The 18,900-nt window shown below is 35.4% G+C and overlaps 1 protein-coding gene across 1 annotated transcript in view; it reads left to right on the top strand.

Annotated features, from left to right (window-relative positions):
* Positions 1 to 18,900, top strand: part of LOC113874314 (sister chromatid cohesion protein PDS5 homolog A) — a 35,498-nt gene that overhangs the window by 14,224 nt on the left and 2,374 nt on the right. Inside the window, exons 15-25 of the mRNA XM_027512549.1 lie at positions 177 to 317; positions 441 to 518; positions 11,038 to 11,180; positions 11,737 to 11,854; positions 12,792 to 12,926; positions 15,742 to 15,935; positions 16,035 to 16,179; positions 16,261 to 16,374; positions 16,541 to 16,639; positions 16,743 to 17,198; positions 18,593 to 18,642. Coding sequence (XP_027368350.1) covers positions 177 to 317; positions 441 to 518; positions 11,038 to 11,180; positions 11,737 to 11,854; positions 12,792 to 12,926; positions 15,742 to 15,935; positions 16,035 to 16,179; positions 16,261 to 16,374; positions 16,541 to 16,639; positions 16,743 to 17,198; positions 18,593 to 18,642 — 1,673 coding nt within the window. The remainder of the gene's footprint in view (positions 1 to 176; positions 318 to 440; positions 519 to 11,037; positions 11,181 to 11,736; positions 11,855 to 12,791; positions 12,927 to 15,741; positions 15,936 to 16,034; positions 16,180 to 16,260; positions 16,375 to 16,540; positions 16,640 to 16,742; positions 17,199 to 18,592; positions 18,643 to 18,900) is intronic.

The following is an 18,900-nucleotide window of genomic DNA, read 5'->3' as shown; positions in this document are numbered from 1 at the left end:
TTGCCAATCTGTTCTTGAAATCTTGAAATTACATAATCAAAATAGATAAAGGACTCATAAGTAATGAAATCTCATGTAAGAAACAATATTCAGATGCAGTCTTAAGTAGTTTTTTCACTAAGAAACTGGAGCAAAGTTTCTTTGGTTAACACTTCTGTTTTTCTGCATGTGCCCAGGGACTAATTGATTCCTTATATAGCCAGTGGAATGTACCAACAGTTTTGCAATCTCTGGGATGCATTGCGCAATACTCTGTTTCAACTTTTGAAACTCGGCATGAAGAGATCACATCATATATAAGCCAGAAGATCATTCAAGTAATTGATTTTAACAATAAATAGTATTTATTGTTTAGTTTATTATGCCAGAACTTTGTTGATACTGCATCAAAGTATATTATCTTTTGGATTGTTTGTGGAATAAGTTGCTTCTTTGGTTAGATGGAGCACATGGAAGACAGTCATGATGCAACATCCTTTCAGGATACTTCTCAATGCAGTGAATCTTGTCAATTAAAGGTTAGTATGAAGATTCTGATTTTGATTTCATAGTTCTCCTTAGACTATATATTTGTATGTCGAAGAAAGAATTTTGCTGATACGTTGTTTGTGTGCCATGTTGTGTCCTTGTATACATTTTATGTTGAATTTCTTTTTTTTTCCTGTTTTCAAATTGCAGCTAATTTTCCTAGAGACAATCTTATTGCATACACTTGCTCAATGTTAAAGTTCTGGTCACCTTAAATACTTAAGTTTAGAAAGCAATTAGTGTGTTTAGATTAGCTTATTATTAATTTATTTGTATTTCACTACACCTTTGGTCACCTTAAATACTCAAGTTGGACTGTAAAAATCATATGCCCCAAGCTTGTCTCATATAACTTATCCGAGGACCTCTTAATGACTTGCTGTAGACATTTTTCAATTGATCATTATAATTCACAGAGCTAGTAGCAATGTCTTTAGATAAGATTTTTTCTCCAAGGAAGTGACAATTTATCTCAATATACAGTTGTCATGAAAAACTGGATTTGAGACATTATGCAATGCTGCTTGATTATCCCAAATAAGTAACATTTGTGTAACCTCCCCAAATATCAATTTTTTGAGCAATTGTTTAAGCCAAATAATTTTACAAGTGGCTAAAAAGCCATGACTCCATACTTTGCTTCTGCACTAGACCATGCAACTACATTTTGCTTTTTACTTTTTCAAGAAATCAGATTACCACCCATAAGGATGTTGTAACTAGATGTAAAGATCCTATCACTATGTGATCCAGCTTAATCTACATTTGAATACCCTATACAACCTGAGTATGTCCTTTTTCTCCATATAAGAGACCTTTTTTTGGAGCTCTTTTAATATATTTTAAGATGTGAATTACTACATCCCAATGTCCATCACATGGAGAGTTGAGGAATTGACTTACCACATTGACTGCAAAGGAGATATTTGGGTGAGTATAAGTTAAATAGTTGAATTTTCTAACAAATCTTATACTTTTCTAGATTTGAAAGTGGCTTTGCTTGACTTGGCAAAAGTTTGGTATTAGAGTCTATAGGAGTATCAATAGGGTTGGCCCCCATCAATCATGCTTCCTCTATGATATTCATTGCGTACTTCCTTTGCAAAATCACAATACCACTTTTGAATTGTGCTGCTTCAATTCCTAAGAAGTATCCAAGTCTCCCAAGATTTTTTGTTTGGAAGTGATGACAAAGGTACTGCTTTGCTTGTTAAATGCCAAGGTGATTATTTCCTGCTATGATGATGTCATCAATATACACAATCAAGTAAATACAACCTGAGGTTGAATGATGATAGAAAATAGAGTGATCAGCTTCACACTGAACCATGCCAAACTGTTAAACCTCCATGCTAAATCTACCAAACCATGCCTTTGGAGATTGTTGGAGATCATACAGGGATTTTCAGAGATGACAAAAAAATCTGGAAGACTCAACAACAACTTTAGGAGGTTGATCCATATAGGCTTCTTTTGCAAGATCACCATGAAACACAACATTCTTTATGTCAAATTGATAGAGGGACCAATGGTGGATAACAACCATCGATAAGAATAACTTAATGGATGTCATTTTGGCTACAGGAGAAAAAGTATCATCATAGTCTAAGCTAAATATCAGCTTATAACCTTTGGCTACCAAGTGAATCTTAAGGAGATCAATTTTACTATAAGAACCAACTTTGATATTGTAACCCACATGCAACCAACATCAAACTTCCTAGGAGGAAGAGAAACAATATTCCAAGTACCATTGTTCTGAAGGGAAAACATTTCATCAAGAATTGCCTATCTCCAACTAGGATGTGAGAGAGCATTACCTATAGTGTTAGGAATAGAAATAGATGATAAAAAAGATAGACATGTACAATGAAAGAGACATAATGAGGAGACGGATTATGAGTAGCATTAGAGTCAAGTCTGGAGGGGAGAGAGTGAGTGGCATTGAAGACAAGTGTGGAAGAGGCCCTTTAATAGCTGGATGTTGCATAGATGGTGGCTGATGTTGACGGTGATAAACTTGCAAAGGACGCGAAGGAAGTAGTTCTTCAGGAGTAGAAGATGAAGTTGGTGGGGGATAGTGGTAAGGAATGGAAGTTGAAAGAGGTAAAGAAACAGACTCAAAAGTAGTAGTAGGAGGATTAGGGTTAAAGAAATGGACAAATTCAAATAAAGTGACATCACAAGATAATAACATAGGGCTAGAGAACAACATCTATAACCTTTCTGACACCTAGTGTAACTAAGAAAAACACATTTGTCAGAGTGTGGTGCGAGTTTGTCAAGTCCAAGATTAAGATTATGAACAAAGCAAGTAGACCTAAAGACAAGACTGATGAGGGTACAAGACCGAGTGAGGTGTGTTATGAATAGTTAGAATAGACGTATTAGGATTAGAGTTTATTTTAGTATTATAATAATGGGCTTGGCCCAGTAGGGTTACATATGTATCCTTATAAATATAAGGGTCTCTACACATTGTAGAGTATCTAATTCCAGCACACTAATTTGTCTCTCTCTATGCTCTTTCTCTCTTAATCTCTAAATGGTATCAAGAGCCTTCTAGGTTTTTTCCTTAGTCGCCACCACCGCACCACAACAACCACCGCGCTGCTGCCGCTGCCTAAAAAAAAAAAAACAGCATCTTCAGAAAAGGCCAACCATGGCTGCTGTGGGGATGGAAAATTTTTCCGGTGACCAAAATATGCAGCAATTCAACGTTTACAATTTGAGTGCGGTGTTACAATATTTGAACGTGATAGCTAGGATGTGCAGGATGCACAGCAAAAGGGGGCTGTCATGGAGATTGTATCTCTTTCTAAACTTACTGATGTTAAGTTGGATGGAGATGGTGTGAACTATATGGAGTGGAAGTATTTGGTTGAGATTAGCCTGGATGGAATGGGAAAGGATAATCATTTGACTGAAACAGCACCTGTCAATTCTAAGGATGTTCACACATGGAAGATACGTGACAAAAAAATCTTTGCTTTGCTAGTAAACTCTGTTGATAGGCGAATACAAACAATTATTACCCATTGCAAAACTGTGAAGGAGTTGTGGGAATTTTTGCAATTTATTTTTGAGAAATCTGATAATTTGAATCGATTATATGCTCTCTTGTAGGAAGTTTATCGACCCAAACAAAATAAGCGGAAACTAATGGATTATTTTTTGGAGTTTAAGAAGCATACTGAGGAGATACAATCTCTTTTAGCCTGCAAAACTATTGACGAGATGATAGTGCAACAAAAGAAACTCATGGCTTTAAGTTGACTCTCTGGACTTGATTCAGAATGAGGTAGTTCGGTCTCAAATTCTGTTAAGTATGCAGGTTGATAATCTTACCGATGTCTTCTCCAAAGTTATGTAGTCTTCCTTTGAGGAGCTCAAGAGCACTATAGAAAATGAGTTTCCTGACCACTCTGCCTTGGCAGCCCAATACAGTCACCGTGGTGGTCGTAATGGTGGTAGAGGTAGTCGTGGCCGTGGGCGTAGTGGAGGTTGTGGTATTGTACAGTGCTACAACTGTGGCGAATTTGGCCATTATTAGAATCAGTGCACTCATCCTCCGCAGAATCAGTTGTTTTTTCACTCACAAGGTCATTCTTGCTTCGCTAACTCAGTGTCTCAACTTGATACAGCTACTCAGGAGAAAGAAGAACGTACTGTGCGTATGAGTGATGAGGAATTTATTCAGTATACTTAGTTTCAAATTTTCCAACAGCCGTTTACATCCTCTACAGCCACTTCAGTCCAAAAAAGTAATCCTACTGCATGTCTTTCCTCTTCTTCTAGGCGTTAGGTCATTGATTCTGGTGCTACTGATCATATGACTGGGGATTCAAATATCCTTTCCTCTTTTTGTCTACCCAGTTCTCATTCTTTTGTAACACTCGCTGATGGTTCTACTGTCCATATTAAGGGCAGCGGGTGTACTACCCCAGTTTCAACCTTACCTTTATCCTCTTTTTATATTTGCCTCAATTCTCCTTAAATTTGTTGTCCATTAGCCAAATCACTTCATCATTAAATTTCCCAGTAACATTCTTTTCTGATTCTTGTGTTTTTCAAGATCTAATGACACAAAGGATTATTGGTAGAGGTAGAGTATTTAATGGGCTGTATCTATTGGAAGAAGAAGGACTTCTGCAAGCTTCTATTGCGTCTAGGAATGAAATAGTGTCTCCTTTCCAACATCATTGCCGTATGGGTCATCGTCTTTAGGAGTTCTTAGGAAATTATGTCCTAGTATAGAATCTAATTTTTATTGTGAGTCATGTCAGTTTGCTAAATATCATCGTAATGTTTATTTACCTCATTTAAATAAAAGGGTTCATGCCCTCTTTGAAATTGTTCATTTTGATGTTTGGAGCTCTTGCCCAGTTACCTTTAATTCTGGTTTTAAATATTTTATTACCTTTGTAGATGATTATTCTCGTGCAACATGGTTGTTTTTTATGAAATCTAGATTTAAAGTCTTTTCTATATTTTGTAATTTCTGTGCTGAAACTAAACCTCAATTTAATACTTGTGTGCGCATTCTTAGAAGTGACAACGCTAAAAAATATTTTTTTGCATTTTTTACTAATTTTATGAATAAACATAACATACTTCATCAGTCTTCTTGTATTGTTATTCTACAACAAAATGGAGTAGCTGAATGTAAAAAATCGTCATCTTATGGAGGCAGCCCGTGTTACTGTTTGAAATGAAAGTTCCTAAAACTTTTTAGGCTGATGCTGTTCTTACTGCTGCATATTTAATTAATCGCTTGTCATTATCTGCGTTACATAGTGAGATTCCCCACTCTATACTTTTTCCATCACAATCTCTCTTTTCTTTACTTCCTAAAATTTTTGGTTGCACTTGTTTTGTGTTTGATGTTCGTCCTGAGGTAACTAAACTTGATCCAAAATTCCTCAATTGTGTGTTTTTGGGTTATTCTCGGTCACAAAAAGGTTAACGTTGTTTTTCTCCTAATCTTGGTCGTTATTTTATTTCCTCTAATGTGTCTTTCTTTGAAGGTCTTCCATTCTTTAAGTCCTCATCTTTTGAGTCCATGTATGAGGTACATAAACTCTTCTTGACTTATACTCTTGTCCAATCTACACATACTGTTGCACTTCTGGCTCCTATTGATACAGATTTCAAGTTCTTTGAGCGAATATACTCTTGCTGGCCAAAACAACCTTCAGATGATATGTCCCCAATGGCTAATAATATTCAAGATGATACTCAACCTTGACCATTATCTCCTCAAGTGTCAACAATCCTATGTCTGATCTTAACCTTCCTATTGCTATCTAAAAAGGTAAGAGATTTTGCACATATCTTATTTCTTCTTATGTGACGTCTGCTCATTTGTCCACTACATCTAAATCCTTCATGGTTGGTGTAGACTCTCTGTTCCTAAGACTCTTGCAAATGCCCTCAGTCATGATGGTTGGAGACATGCTATGGAGGAAGAAATGTTGGCTCTTGAGACAAATGATACTTGGGATTTGGTTGTAAGTGAGTTTGCACTGTAAAAGTTAATCTGGATGGTTCTGTGGCTTGTTTGAAGGCACGCCTTGTTGCCAAAGGGTATGCCCAAACTTACGGCGTTAACTACACTGATACGTTCTCTCCAGTTGCTAAACTCTCATCTGTTTACGTCTTCATCTCTCTTGCGGCTATGCATCATTGGTCATTATTCTAGCTAGATGTCAAGAATGCATTCTTACATAGAGACTCATAAGAGGAGGTGTACATCGAGCAACCACCTGGCTTTGTTGCTCAGGGGGAGTGTGGAAGAGGGCTTGAAACAATCGCCTAGAGCATGGTTTGGGAGATTCAGTAATGTGATTCTAGAATTTGGATTAGTGAGGAGTGAGAGTGATCATACAGTGTTTTACAAACAGACTAACCACGGTTGTATTTTACTTGTTTATGTTGATGATATTGTTATTATAGGTAGCGACAAAGAAGAAATCAACAATCTAAGAAAATTTCTTCAAACCAAGATTCAGACAAAAGACTTAGGAATACTTATTGAATATTAAAGTCATGCACTCCAATTTATAGAAGACAAAATATGTCTTAGACTTATTGACTGGGACTGGACTAAAAGGAGTTAAACCATGTGAGACACCTATGGAGTTAGGAGTGAAACTGACAACAAATGGAGTTTCTTTTGCAGATTCATAGAAATACAGAAGATTAGTAGATAAATTACTTGATTGTCACAAGGCCGGGTATTGCTTTCCTAGTGAGTGTTGTTAGCCAGTTTATGTCATCTCCGACGAATACTCATTGGGAAGCACTAATCCGCATTGTGAAGTATTTGAAGAAAGCACCAGGAAAAGGAATTATATACAAAGATCATGGACATGCACAGATAGAGGCGTTTTCTGATGCTGATTGGGTAGAATCTATGGACAGAAAATCTACTACTGAATACTGTGTGTTCTTTAGAGATAATTTAATTTTGTGGAAAAGTAAGAAGCAGAACGTTGCCTCAAATATATTGAGATATATTGGTTGAAGCATATGTTGGAAGAGATAGGATTTGATAGCACTAAGCCTATGCAACTTTGGTGTGACAACCAAGCAGCGATACACATTGCCTCAAATCCAGTTTTTCATGAACGGACAAAACATTGAGATAGACTGTCACTTTATTTGAAAAAAAGTTCAGTAGAAGCTTATAGCCATCTCTCATGTTAGGACAGACGATCAACTAGTAGATGTGTTTACAAAAGCTTTAAATGGGACATGTAGCAATTATATTTGTAATAAGCTGAGCATGATTAATATTTATGCTCCAGCTTGAGGAGGAGTATTATGAATAGTTAGAATAGACGTATTAGGATTAGGGTTTATTTTAGTATTATAATAATGGACTTGACCCAGTAGGGTTATACATGTATCCTTATAAATATAAGGGTCTCTACACATTGTAGAGTATCCAATTCCAGTACACTAATCTGTCTCTCTCTCTCTTAATCTCTACAAGGTGTTTGGTTTTGAAGAAAAGATGATGGTATTTGTTAATGAGGTAACAAACACTAAGAACAACATTGTCCCAGAAGCGGTGAGGAGGAGCATGACTACGACATAATAAATTACAAGCATTTTCAATTAAATGTCTATTTTTCCATTTAACAACCCCATTCTGTTGACTGGTATGAACACGAGGTATGATGAAGAATGCCATTACAAGCCAAAAAATTTTGAAATAAATAAGTATTCATGAGCATTATCACTTATTACTTTATAAGGTAAGAATTGAAACATCGAATTGAGTTTTAATTTCAAAAAAGAAAGTCTTGAAGATAGAAAATAACTTAGATTGATCTTTCATTAAAGAATAACCAAGTAAATCTACAGTCATCATCAATGAAGTTAACATAATATTTTGATCCTAAAGTGAACATAATACGACTCAGACCCCATACATTAGAATAAACTAAAGCAAATGGAGAAGTGGAACGATGATTGACATGATTAGTAAAAGAAAAGAACTACGAGTATGATTTCCTAAATGACATGACTCACATGACAAATTAGATAGTTTTGAAAGACTTGGTGCTAGTTGTTGTAACTTGGCTAGACTAGGATGTCCTAGTTGAGCATGAATTAGAAGAGGAGAATCCACTACCGAACTAGCATAAGCAGATGTTTTATTTGATTAAGGCCATAAGACATCCTGTTGTAATCATCTTCCTTAAACTCCGGTCCTGCAGGAAAACAAAATCTTTGGTGAAAGAAATGATGCATTCAAGGGAGTGGGTGAGACGACTGATGGATAGTAAGTTAAAAGGACACCCAAAGACATAAAGGACGTGATCAATGGAAAGAGAAGGAAAAAGGTGAGCAATACCAAGACTTTGAGATTGTGTTAGAGATCCATTAGCCATAGTGATAACATACACCCAGTCCACCGGTTAGCATGATGGATATTATATGTAGAAATAGGAAAGGCCTTTTCCTATTGACAGAAAGTCAATAACCATATGTAGAAATAGTAAAAAAGAGATTTATTATGGATATTATAATTGGTGGCTCCATAATCAAGGACCCATAAACCAAAAGAAGATTGAGGCACACTAACAAAAGAATTACCGGTATGTGCAACAAGAACATCAGAAACGGAGGCTTGATGTTCCATATACCATCGAAAGAAGTCGCTGTAAGAGGGTGGTGTAGTGACATAGTTGCTAAAATTGGAAGCCCCTATTGCTGGAAGGGTAATGGCTGCCATGGGTAAGTGCCAAATAGTGGCAGGACAGTACTGAACAAGGCACCTAGACCAAAGAAGAAAGGACAGATTGGAGTGCAACAGCCTTGGTGATTTTGACAAAACAAGCGGCAGCTAGAAACAATGCCAGACGTACTGCCATGTGCAGGCAGTAATGCGGCGAGCAGAGAGAAAACTTAAGAGGAGAAGACACGTGTGAGAGCATGTGAGACCTCTGGTTGGAGCAAAACTTTGGGGACAGGCTGAACTGAGCAAGGCGAACCAGATTTGAGGGTGGTTGCCGGGTCAGTATAAGCACTGGTTCAGTGTGCAAATGACTGAAAACTGAATACAGAGGACTGGTCTTAAAAAAAATTTGCACCATTCAGTAGTGGGCCCACTGGGTAATTATGGATTAGGGTTGGCTTTGGATACCATATTGAGAAAGAAGAATGTTATACAGGATGAATCTGTGTATTTAAACTACGCAGCGGAACATGTATTTATAATAGAAATCATTGATACACTAATTAAATAATGAAATATAATTACCTAATTACCGTAATTACTAAGATATTAACTTCCATATTTACAACATTACTCTAATTACATATTTTCAACAGGAATCAAGTTTACAAAAGTGACCATTCCATTGTATTAATAACCTTATACAAATTCGTATTTGACAAGATATTATTGGCAGTGGTGTACAACCATTTAGGTGCCTGTGGAGCAGTATAGTTCATCCTTTTACTGGGTTTAGAGTGCGAGCTTGGCTTCTTTGTGATGCCCTATGCAACTTCTGATAAAGTGGATGATTAAATGAGAGAAGTCACCCATTCCATCCAACTCCAAGCTTTGGGTAAATTGATCCAGTGTAGAGTCACATCAGGCTAGGAAATTCAGTTGTAGCTAGCTGAGGCAATACACTTTTGTGTGAGGGCACCTTAGTGCTTTTACATCACTAACCTTTCCCCTCATCAAAATCCATTTGGACTGGTAGCATTGACGATGCATAGGCTCAAATTTACAATGCTCCAAACTTCTCAGTATATTTAATTTATTACTTGGCACTGCTTGTATTTTGCTAATTCTGGCTAATGGTCCCTTAAAATTTAGTGATGGTGCTGTTCTCACTGGATGTTATTTGATAAATCATGTCATCTTTTGTTTTGAATAATCAAGTCAATCACGATCACTATGCAATTGTACTCTGCATGTTTTTGGTTCAAGTTATTAACATCCAAACCTCAAGTAGTTACCAAACACCTTATATTGAAAGCTGGCTCCATTTCACTTAAATATCCAGTTTTTAAAAAATTTGAACACCCATCCAATCTGTGCCCCATTATTATAAAATCATATGTTGGTCGACTTTTTAACCAGATATACAATTCTGATATAATTGCACAGTAAACTTTGTTAGAGAAGAAACCAGAGAACTCAAGAATGAGATGGATCTTGTTGGCATGCAGTCATGCACTTCTTTGTGGCATTTTACATTGAACAAGTTTAATGGTTTTCAAAAAATAAAGGTTTTTTTTTTCTTTTAAAAACTGTGTTATTTTATGAATGATCCCAATACAAGTTCAATGTGGGAGTGTTCTGTATCATCTTTATTTGTCACTTTGTATTAATGCACTTCTTATTTATATACCTTTTTATTATTTTAAATTTTTATATTGTAGCTAAAAGCTGCTATAGTTTTAACTTTAATAACATTCTAATAGAGCAAAAAGTTGTTGCGGGGATTCTGCAATGAAATTGTGGTTTTTAAATGACAGTTTAGTAGTTTATTAAATATGCGCCTCTTAAGCACCAATACGCACACAAACATCTTATCCTGGAGTTTGAAAATTGCTCTTCACTTTAAAGCATCTATGTAACAATTATTTTTGCATTATGAAATTTGTTGCTTTTGCACATGGGTTTAGAAAATTGAGTTAAATCTGATGCTGTGGTGCTAAAACAAGGTTTTTAGGCTTGAGTTGTTAGAAATATATAATTATAGAAATGCTGTAAATAGGGAAGGTTAGATATTTGTAATTATGGTAATTATGTAATTGCATATTCTTATTTAATTTTTCTATTAATGATTCCTTTTATAAATATATACTCCACTATGTAGTTTAGACATATGGATTCATCTTATGTCTCTTGTTCCTCTTCCTTTTCAACATGAATAATAAACCTCTTCTTTTTCCACTGGAATGTTTCAAATGGCATTCATTATATCCATTTCATATTGGCTCTGTAATTTGTCTAGCTTCATGATCATGATTTTGTAGATTTATGGACTGAAAACGTTGGTGAAGAGTTTTTTGCCTTATCAAGGGAGCCCTGTCAAACATAATATTAGTGGATTGTTGGATATTTTGTCAAGAATGCTACTGGAAAGTGATGGTTTTGTTAGCACAGCTACTGGCTCATGGTATGACTTTTGTAGTTATATTCTTTTTCTTTAGGACAAATTTATGTAGCACTAGCTCTAGGTACAATGTTTTTTCTTTCATTCCCCATTACCTGTAAATATTGAAGTTGATTTTATTTTTCTACTTTAGACTTTGACAAAATATTGAAGTTGATTTTATTTTCCTACTTAAAACTTTGGCATCGAATTCATAGTAATTTAAACCTGGTTTGTTTCATAATTATATAATCTTTTATTGCTCTTGTATATGAAATATCACTATTATATCTCTTCAAATTTTTTTAACTTATTGCAGTTCAGCTGCTTCATTGAGAGTGAGTTAGCTATGGATCTCATATTGAATGAGCTTCTAAATTATCTGTTCAACAGTCTGTAGTTGATTTTTGTTGTTATGTGAAAGGTCTTCAGGCTTGTTAGTGAATAGTGAGTGACTAATATAAGTGATGTTTTTATTTACTGAACTTCTAACCTTCCTGTTAAACAGCTTTTGGTGGATTATGTTTATCCTTTCATGCAATTGAACTTGCATATAAATTTTGCTGTGTCTACTATGTAGTGAAAATGATAAGGCTCAAATCAGATTAGCTGCTGCAAAGGCAATTCTTCGTCTTGCTTGGAAGTGGGATTTACATATTACTCCTCAGATTTTTCACATCACTATTTTGATTGCAAAGGTATGTATACTGCACTGTAGTCTACATTTGAAATAATTCAGTAGGCAGAGAAAGGGGTTTGGTTCCTCATTTTATTGATCCAACGATGGAAGTAGGCTTGGCATGGCCTGGTATGAAGGCTGGGGCAGCGGAGAAGTGATTCCAAGTCAGGAGCTCTACTAAAATTTTTTATTTCCCTTAAGCTGGTGTAAATATATAATTTTCAAAATTTGCTACTTATTTATAATCAATTCAGGTGGTTCTCTAAGATTTAGTTAGTCGGTCAACTTTGTAATTTGAGTTGACAATGCTAATGAAAATTTCTCCTGAAGGTTTTCTTCAATAACATAATTGCAATTGGTCATATGTTGCTGCTTCCGTAGCTTCGTCTCAGGATTTGGAAACTATATTTTGCTTAAATCATACAATTATTCTGTGCAGTTGCTCTATATTTTGCTTTTGCACAATTCCTTGCAACAACTGTTTGCTTTTCTTACCTCTCCAAGTTACGTCATTTCCCCATACTTCTGTCTAATACCTAGTCACTGACTTTGCATCTTCTATACAACCTGGCCTGGCCTGGCCAATTTGCATCAGCATAGCATTCAATCATTGGATGGTTATTCTTTTGGAACAGTAGTTCCTTCCCAGGAGCCTTTTTTAGGTAGCAAAAAATCTGGTTTACATCTTCAAGATGCTATTCGATCTATTATCTTGCTTCGACCCACCATCTATGAAATATGCTTATTGTGGTATCAAAGGAAATAAAAAGTATTTGCCGTCAAGAATGATTAAAAGAACATTTATTAGTAGGAAACAAGCATCCTAAATGTGTTATGCCAAAATTGCTCTAATTTATGGCTTTTCCTTAAACTGTAAATTGTTTACTAATTCTCAAATCGATTCATTTTTGTATTATTTATTTCAACTGTTTTTTGTATCATTTTCCATATTCCAGGACTCTTCTTCTTTTGTTAGGAGCAGATTTCTCAGTAAGACACAAAAGTTATTGAAGGAGCGTAAACTACCTATCAGATTTGCTTGTGCTTTTGCATTGGCAGCAACTAATGCATTTGACGATCTGCAATATCAAGTATGTTTATGTCTCCAAATATTTTATGAGATTTTTAATTTATGATTAATTCATGTTATGTTGCATTACTTTTGTGCATGTTTGGGCAATAGCTGTAAATAAATTAAAGCTGTTGCGGCTCACTCCAATTGTGATGTCTTAATTAATGTTCAATGTCAACTATTGGTATGAGTTGTATGACTGATTATGGTTATTAAGCTATGTTTGGATATCTAGTGATGGTTGGAATGAAATAGAGTGGAGTGGAATTAAATGAAACAGAGGTACTATTTTATTATTTTGATATTATTTATGATTGTAAAGAAAAAGGGAATGGTTCCATTCCGTACGTCTGAAATTATAGGGGAAGAAAAATTGATGTATGGTAAGAAATACATTCCATCAGGTTGCTCTCTATTCCATCTTATTTTAGACAATTCAAACAAGGGAATCTAGTATCATTCCATTCCATTATTATTCCAAACATAACTAAGGAAAATCTAGCGTCTCCTGTAGCTGTTTTTGCAACCAACAACACCAACGTTGATAGAACAGAAATTGAACAGTATTATTAAATCACATGAAATACATACTTCGGTCCCAGAGTCATAGACTCCTACAGGGATGAGTTCTCTGTCCAAATTACAAGAAAAAAGCAAACATATCCTTCCATTCTCCTATTACACACATATTTAATAATATGTAACCAATCTTATTTTTCTGCTCTAGACTGTTAACATGACAGTTATCATTACACATTCTGATAATAAGTTACTGTTCCTACTTTCTACCATTAACTGTCAAAACTGCCCCTAACTGTCAGTTCCCATCTTCACCTCCTGCTGAAAATGCAGCCTTGTCTGCAAGGCTGTAAGCAGGAAACTGATTCTTCCTCATCATCGTAATGTACTTCAATGGCAGTTACTTCATCATTTAGAACTTCATTATCTCCCAAAATTACCTATTTTTATTGTTTCTCCTTGCATTGATGTAACCCATAGTAGTCAATAGTGGCCATAGCGGCTGCTATCGTGAGGTGTGGAATGGAGCAGCTGGGTGCTGCTTTTCCATTGCTGTTGCCATTTCAGAAAGTTGGCCCTCCCTTTTTGAAAGTTGGAATGCATTTTAGGGGGGCAATCTCTATTCTCTTGTTCTCTTGCTTCGTCCTCCATCTCCAACATCACTTTTTGGTGCAAGTCATCATTTCTGACAAAACCCAACTTATTTCTAATGTGAGTAGAGACACTTTCCAGTTATTTTCTTCATCTGCAGTATAACTCAATTTATTTTCGACATGATGTAGACTTTTTCTGATGATAGTGAGACATTTAATGGTGAGACCATTGGCATTAGAGCTTTTTTCATTGACTAAACACTCATTGTTCTATTTTCTTTCTCTGTTTTTGATTGTCTTTAGATTAGCGGTCATCCTCCTGCTATCCAGTTTTTGGAGTCAACTGCTCCGCGCCTCTATTTGGGATTGACTACTATAGTGTAAACAATGAATCAATTTTTCTCCATGCCTAAAACATAGGTTCTTGTTTTCCAGTCCATCAACTCTTGGTATGTTAGTTGATGCAGGCCTTGACATTTATTACCAAAATTCCTTTGTTCAACCTCTGGTTTACTCCCAGTTGACTCTGAAGCAGTAGAAATCTCAAATTTACAAAAACAGAATTGCAGTTTTAATCACTGCTAATCCCGCTGCGTGCCACAATCCAGGATTGATAACTATGTCTAAAAGTTGGTTTTCGTTTTCTTGATCAAATTGTCTTTCAAACTGGACAATTGCCTACATTTCATTCTTCACATCATCCCTAACTGCTGGGAAAGCACCGACATCTTTTTGTATTTGAACAAAGTGATGCTTCAACTGGTAATCCCTTCCCTGTCACTATCCTTTTACAATATGTGCATTGAATTCTTCTGACAACTTCATCAACTGAAATGTCATTCTTCGTAGCCACATCACTCCTATTTCCAGCTTCTTTTTTGGGCCTTATTTGAGGACCCAGATTTGCAGCACTAGTAGCACTGGAGCTGCCAACAGCAGCACCAGCACTAGAGTTTCCAAGTTCAGCTGCTGAGCCAGGTTTTAAGGACATTTTCACTCACTTCAGTAACTTTAGAAAGGACCCAATGAGACCAAAAGAGAATAGAAGAGGAGAGATGAACAAATAACCCAATTGTAGATGCAGAACAATCTAAAGGAAAACCTTACTGTCGAAGACAACCATTGATGGAGAAGAAAGCCTGCAGGTTGAAGGCAGAAAATTGCTAATAAAGAGCTGCAGAAGAAGAGTGCCAAATGTGGGAGGAGGACCCACGCACAACTTGCAGTAGAGGAAAAAAGTGTACAGTCTTATGTGAAAAAGTGTAGAGTTTTATGTTACATCTGGTTTCTGTCAATCTTATCAAATATAATAGAGGGTAAGCTTTAGTGCACAGGTGAGGCTGTTATCTTGTATCTTGGAGGTCATGGGTTCAAATCTTGGAAACAACTTCTCTACTTATGGGCGTTAGGCTGCAGATATTGCCCCACCTTTAAGCTTATCCAGCATAACAGTCAAAATAAATAAAATTAATGCTAGAGGGATTATCCTTTCTCTTAATGTATTCTCTTTAATAAAAAAAGCAAGACAAGAGAAGACTGTAGTGTCTAATTTTATCTAGTCATACAAGTTACTGGAAGAAGATAATGAAGTGCTTCATTTCTCCTTTATAGACCTAGAAGAAGAAACCCCACATTTCTCTGAATGTTATTTAGTTCTTGATATTTTTTTTAATCTGTTCTGTTATTAAGTTGATTAATGGTTACTGATGCTATTTATTTTAGAACTACAAATATTTGGCAGAGTTTATAAAGGATTACAGTATAGTAGCTCATACACGACAAACATCTGCTGTTCAAGGAGCAATCATTGATTACCCTGCATACATTTTGGTCTTCTTGATTCACGTGCTTGCTCGGAATAATGACTTTGCATTTGAAATCTGTCAAGATGAAAAAAAGTATGCTGATATTTGTAGGTAAATATTGCTACTATCCTTCATACTTTAGTTTTACTAATTCTGGGCTAGGAAAATTCACCCTAAGGATCGTGACACATCTTGATTGCTTCTTTGTAGCCCACTCTTCTTTATCTTGCGGGCATTAATTGATGACAGTATTGTTGGTGACCTGAACCTTGTTAATGACGCTGTCTCACATCTCTTTAGTATTTTTCGAGCAATCAGAAAAGTTGAGGATGCTGTAGATGTGCAGATGACAACTGTAAAATTTTTTAACACCCTCCTTTTAACGACTAGTTTTTTCTTCATGTATGCAAGTTTTATTGAGTTTTGTGAAATGCAGAAGCTGCATATGCTGGCTGAAATTGGGATATTTACTTTAAATGCGTTAAAGGGTGATGGGATTTCTGTTTGCCAAGTACCTGGACAAGTTTTACTGCCTTCATCATTATATAGAGTGAGTCTCATCATGTGATTGTAATTTACTTTAAATGCATTATAGAGTGGTGGGATTTCTGTTTGTCTTTTCTTTCACACAGAAGATTTAATGTGATTGTAATTTTTTTTTATTGTGTACTTACACATTTAGTTTCTTTTGTTTTGGTTGAAATTCTTAACTGCAGGCTAATTCAAAATCTCCGAAATCCTTTTTTGATGAAAATTTTCTAAGTAGAGTCTTTCACACACTTCAGAAATCTATGCCTCAGGGATATACTCAAAAGGTATATTTTGCATTTCAACAATAGGCAATAACTGTTTCACATTTCTTTGTGATGATGCTATTCATTTTTGTTATATCCCTTTTTTTATGTGGTTTCCTATCAGACTGCAGAAACACTTCTTAAGCATGGTCATAAGGGTCATCAGGATGTCCCAAAGTATATTTATGGTGTACTGGACTTGGCATCTAGCAAACCAGACAATTTGCCAAGGAGAGAAATTGAAAATGCCAAAACTGTGCGGCCTAATATCCCTTCAGTGAAAAGGAGAAAATGTGTGTCTCAGTCTGGTTCTGGATCAATTGGTTTGCATGAATGCTCTACAATTGAAAAACAACAAAAATTACCATCAAAACATTGTCAAAAGAGCATAGAGAGTAACTTGTTTTCATCAAGTGATTCTGTGATCTCTAAGGGTTCCCTGTCTGAATCACATGTGCCAACCTGTAAAACAAAAAGAACAGCTGCTTGTTCATTGGAGAATGCTGTGACAAGTAGCAAACATACTGTTCAGCCTTCCAAATGTCCTAGAACCAAACTGAAAGATACATGTGGCTCTAAGGTTGGTGGGAAATTCTTTCAATAATAAAAAGTTGAATACTGTTTGTTGTAGTTGCACATTTATATAAGTATATTTCAGGAATAATATGAAAAAGATATATAGTGTGGGAAAAACTGAAAATATGTCAGCTTCCTCCTTGTTCTTGCCTACTCAAGCCCAAAGGATTATTTTTGTTGGAGATATTAACCATTCTTAGTCTATTACAGCTTATATTTAGGTTGAATTGGCTGCTTTGTTAGAGTCTAATTTGAACAAGTGGTCTAGAGTTTGATCCTTGCCACCTTGACTCTCTGAATGAAATATTCTAGCATAAGGCTTGTGCTTTAAGGTTGTTTGGAAGAACTTCTCAATAGGAATTTATTGAAGAAGAAAATACAAATTAAGGAGGTAATATGAATCAAATCTCTCTCGTGAATTAATTTTATGCAACTCAACTTGTGGAGAAACTAGACGATGGAGCTTATAAAAAAAAATTGAAGTGCGAGTTATTAACTTTTGGAACAAGTTTGATTTTTTTTATTTCTTTGATTTGTATTTTTTTTTTTCCCTCTAGGTTTAAGTTTATCTATATTGGTTCTTTGTATAGGTTCTGAGCCCAATGCAACTGAAGCCATGTAAACCATTTATTAGGTTAATACTAATAGGCAATAGCACATGCTTTTGGGATAGCTTGAGCCCTTAGTTATGTTAAATCAATTAATAATTGTATCATAATGTGGCTTATATGTGTTAAGATGTCCCACATTGGCTAGGAATAGAGTCAAAATACTCCTTATAAGGGCTTGTGTAGTCCTCCTCCTACAAGCTAAATTTTGGGAGTGAGTTAGGCCCAAATTTCTTAATAATATGCAACTGGAATAGCAAGCATTATCTGCCCTATTGTTAGGGTTTTAGTCATCAAAATCCTTTGCTTTCAATGTTACTGACTGTTACTGAATTTGGATTAGCTTCTACTTTATGGGAGCTTTTTATTGTAATATCCAACTATTAAGATTTTTCTAAGGCAAAAGTGCCAAGTTCTATTAGGTTTGTAAATAGATGCTTATGGAAAAGTTAGATGAGAAAGTCTCTTAAAATGTTGAAGTGCATATGTTGATTCCAACTTGTGCAATGTGTTTGATTCATTTTTACCTTCTTGATAAATTTATTATTTTCTTCTCCTAATAAGTGCTTGTTGAGAGAAGTTTATCCATAGTAGCTTTATGCTTTGTTTAACCCATACCTTGTTGCTAATTGCCAAAAATGTTTTCTGCCTTTTCTAAAATAGAATTGATACATCCCCAGTTTTGAGCTTCATTTTTACATCATGCATCTTTTCCTTTTTACTTTTGCAATGTTGCCTGTGTTTTTTGCGGAAACTATTCTCATGAATGTCATTTGACTTTTTGGTATAGAGACAAGATATACTGGCAGATGTTTCAAATAAAAATCAATTCAGCCTCTGGTGAGTTTTATGATAACTTTTAATTTCTAGTCTTTTCCCTTTTTTATGTAACGAAGTTCAAATTTCTTTGAACAGTTTTGAAAAGAGATATTGACTGATATTTATGATTTAGTACAAAATTAAATGAAATAAAAGTAGTATGAGGGTTGGGAGGAGAGAGTCCTGTGATAAGCTAAAATTGTGTTTGCTTTCTTTATCTTCATAAGACTAAACCAAATTCTTGAATTAATTTGTTGGAATTATAGGGTTTTATGTACA

The sequence above is a fragment of the Abrus precatorius genome, unplaced genomic scaffold (genome assembly GCF_003935025.1).
Source record: "Abrus precatorius isolate BTA unplaced genomic scaffold, Abrus_2018 Scaffold8, whole genome shotgun sequence".
NCBI lineage: Eukaryota > Viridiplantae > Streptophyta > Magnoliopsida > Fabales > Fabaceae > Abrus > Abrus precatorius.
The sequence above is the reverse complement of the archived record's forward strand: the minus strand, read 5'-3'. Positions and strand labels throughout refer to the sequence as shown.